The following is a 3275-nucleotide window of genomic DNA, read 5'->3' as shown; positions in this document are numbered from 1 at the left end:
CTTAGCTATAATGGCATTGTGGTCTGTATAAATGAGCTTGTTGGATTCAGTTTGACCACATATGTACCAAGAGTGTCAACCATATAGCAACACCTCTAAACAAAGCACTACAGCTCACCATCACACAGAAACCTCAACACAGTCCACTACAAAGAGCTACATTTCTGGCAGGTTCAAATGTGTACCTTTATATTGTAAGTGGTTCACGGTGGTGCTTGGTTTGATTACCACATAGTTTAAATGTCAGAACAGCATCTTATTTTTTGAGTTTAAACTCAATTTCTATGAAAAAATAGCAACTTCAAGATGTGTAGAATATTTCCCTGTAACATTCAGATTGTAAACGACTTAAATACACGCTGCAGAGCCTGTCCCCTTTTGTAAAGGCTAAAATAGCAAATATCTGCATTTACAGAAGTCATTTTGTGTTTTGTTCTCTTTCTTTTAGAAAAAAAAATATGTGTCCCCCCGTTAAGAGGAAGTGGTTGCACGTCATATGACCTGCCGGAGGACGGAGACCTACCTCACTGATTTCATATCCTGTGGCGACTGCACAGGATTCAAGTCACACAGTTGCAGAAGGAAGTCTTGTAGTTTCCACAGACCCACTGTTTCTGCTAGAAATCACAGTGTCTGAATGTTTTTTTTAACTGTACGCATGTTTCAAGACAAGCTTTCACATCAAGATTAAAAACGTCAACACAAGTTTAACACAAAATGTAAAGTATCAAATGCTATACAAATAATGAGGGTGTGATTGCATCTTTATTCAGACAAGCTCGCGTGCACACAAGTGAACAAATAACACACTAAGCACCTCATTATTAGACATTTTTATACTTTTGCTTTTATGTTTTTGGGCCTACCATGGCAGCAGCACAGACAGATAATGTGGTTCTCTGGTGTGAAGCAAGCTGTGTGCTACATCTACCCACACCTACGAAAACCACACCCGAGTCCCCCCCCCGGCTGCACCCGAGCTGCGAGGAGGTGTTCGTCACTTTATACACATTTATTCACCACATACACTGTCAAGGTCACAGTTTCATAGCTTTATGTGATCTGAAACTGAAGATACTACCATAAAAAATGAAGTTACTATTCAAGTGTGAGGAGATAATAAAAAAAAACAATAAAAGAAAACGGAAGCTGCTGAAATGCAGCTCGTATTTGTGGGACGTGCTGCAGAAACCTCATTATAACACGTTTTGTTGTGATCTTAATGTCAAACCACATAAAAACTCTTTCTCTTTTTTTTTTTTTTTTTTAACTTGGATGGCTAATATAACGAATAAGAGGAGGGGATGAATCACTGGAGGGAAAGACGAGGTGGAGGAGTTTAGAGCTGACTGAAGGCCATACGCAGCAGCAGGGCTGTGATCAGCAGGACTGGGCTGGAGGCCAGAGCCCCTGCACCGCTGTGGTGGTGATCCCCGTGGCTGTGACTCCGGTGGGGCCCGTTGCAGTCATCACCGAAACAGCACTCCATCTTGGCTCCGGAGCTGCTGCCATGATGAGCCTTGTCGCAGAAGGCCTTGTACGTGCACGACTTCATCACGGTGCCTGAAAGGAAGCGAGACGGAGTGGTTCAAACTGAAGAGCGGCCACTTGGGTTAATTTGACTCTGTGAACCTGATGAACTCCCTCCCACAATCCCACTCCTCCTCTTTCCATACGGAGACGGCCTGCGGTTATCAGAAACTGCTGGGAGAACATCCAGCAAACGATGAGAGGATGCAGAGGCCGGATTTATGATCACACACAATCTCACACATTCACTGATCTGCAAAAAGTTTAAGGTACTTCCTTTTTGTTTTTAATCATCTGAAGAGTCTGATGCTACATGAGAACAACCACAAACATCCAGTCAGAGTCACAAAGAGCTATCTTCAGAAGCAACTGAGAGAGTTTTGCAATATATTCCAGACACTATTGGTTTGTGCATTAATGAATTACTGATTGGGAATGCCTTTTAAACCTCTTTTTGTCTATGGAAACAGCTTGAGCGCTATTTTAATGATTTCCTTAAACTGCAGTTGGTTGCCAGTGTTGTGCTGACCTCTAGTGAGACACCACTGTATCCATCCAAATCACTCATGTTTTCCTGGTTGCATGCATGTGTGTGTGTGTGTTTACTCACTGGGTCCTGTGATGGTGGAGCAGGCATCAGCGTACTGAGGACATGAGGTGGATCCCTGTCGGTTGCAGTCGTCGTCGTTGGACGCCACGCATGTGTGACATTTGAGCGCGTGGCCTTTGCAGACAGAACAGGAGAGAGCACCTGACTTAAGACTAAGCGTGTTTATTCACTGACGTAAGCATATGTTCCAATTAGTCCATCCTGCATCACACGGGCACACGCTCGATCGCAGGTAGATTGAGCAGTCGTGCATATATGGCTGTGAAATGTATGCACACAATGAAGATATTGCTGCTGAATAGATTTGTCCACCGTACAGGCTAAATTGATTAAGCTGGCATACACTGTACATCATTTGCACCTCTTTAAATCTGACTTTAAATCTGAAGAATAGAATCTTAATCTTAAAATTATTTCTAGGAGAGAAAAATCCTGGATTGTCCATCTCAAAGTACCTCTGTAACCTCTCATTAATCAGTCTTGTAAGCTGCAAATCAACAAAATTTTCCACCAGTGCTAAAAAAAAAAATCCTAAAATCTAGCATTTCAGAAACTTACTGTGGCAGGCCAGAGAGACGAGCAGCAGCAGCGCCAGAGCGGTCTTCATGGTAGCCGGCTGATGGGTCACCGTGTCTTCAAGAGTCCAGGGAAAGAGTGGATGAGCTGAGATGAGTCTCTGATGGAGGGAACACCGGGGGCTGAGGTGGAGAAGGAGGGGGTTTGGCTCTGGGAAGGTGTCTGAGGGCATTAAAGTCTTATCTCTGTAATCTCCATCTATGCTGCACAGCCAGCATCCTGGAGTAATGGACTTAACCGAGCGAGCTTTAACAGGGAGACGGAGTTCAGTCTTGTGAAGCTATCACAGAATTTTGAGGTCATTTGTTGGTTTAGATTCTCCAACACTGTTTTTGTAGCTGCTGATGGTTTCCGAGGTGTAGAATGTGTGTAAAATGGAAGTACTGAGCACTTTTAGCAGCAGTGAGGCTAAATCTGAGGCCATGACACACATACTGACACACACACACACACAAACACACACACAATAGCAGTTAGGAAAGTCCCCATATGAGGTGTGAATCTGTGGTGAATGTGTTCATGACCAGCTGTAAAAGCACAAGTAAAAAGAAACACAATA

At 43.5% G+C, this 3275-nt stretch overlaps 1 protein-coding gene across 1 annotated transcript; it reads right to left on the bottom strand.

Moving 5' to 3' along the window:
- Nucleotides 1–1339: 1339 nt before the first annotated feature.
- LOC103357453 (prostate stem cell antigen-like) lies at nucleotides 1340–2747 on the bottom strand. Its single transcript, XM_008282017.1, has 3 exons — nucleotides 2699–2747; nucleotides 2141–2254; nucleotides 1340–1563 (listed from the first exon to the last, which is right to left on the bottom strand). Exons 1-3 carry the CDS (start codon nucleotides 2745–2747, stop codon nucleotides 1340–1342), a joined length of 387 nt encoding a protein of 128 aa, XP_008280239.1.
- Between the last annotated feature and the right edge of the window lie 528 nt (nucleotides 2748–3275).

The sequence above is a fragment of the Stegastes partitus genome, unplaced genomic scaffold, assembly GCF_000690725.1.
Source record: "Stegastes partitus isolate 25-593 unplaced genomic scaffold, Stegastes_partitus-1.0.2 Scaffold255, whole genome shotgun sequence".
In the NCBI taxonomy this organism is placed as follows: Eukaryota; Metazoa; Chordata; class Actinopteri; family Pomacentridae; genus Stegastes; species Stegastes partitus.
The sequence above is the reverse complement of the archived record's forward strand: the minus strand, read 5'-3'. Positions and strand labels throughout refer to the sequence as shown.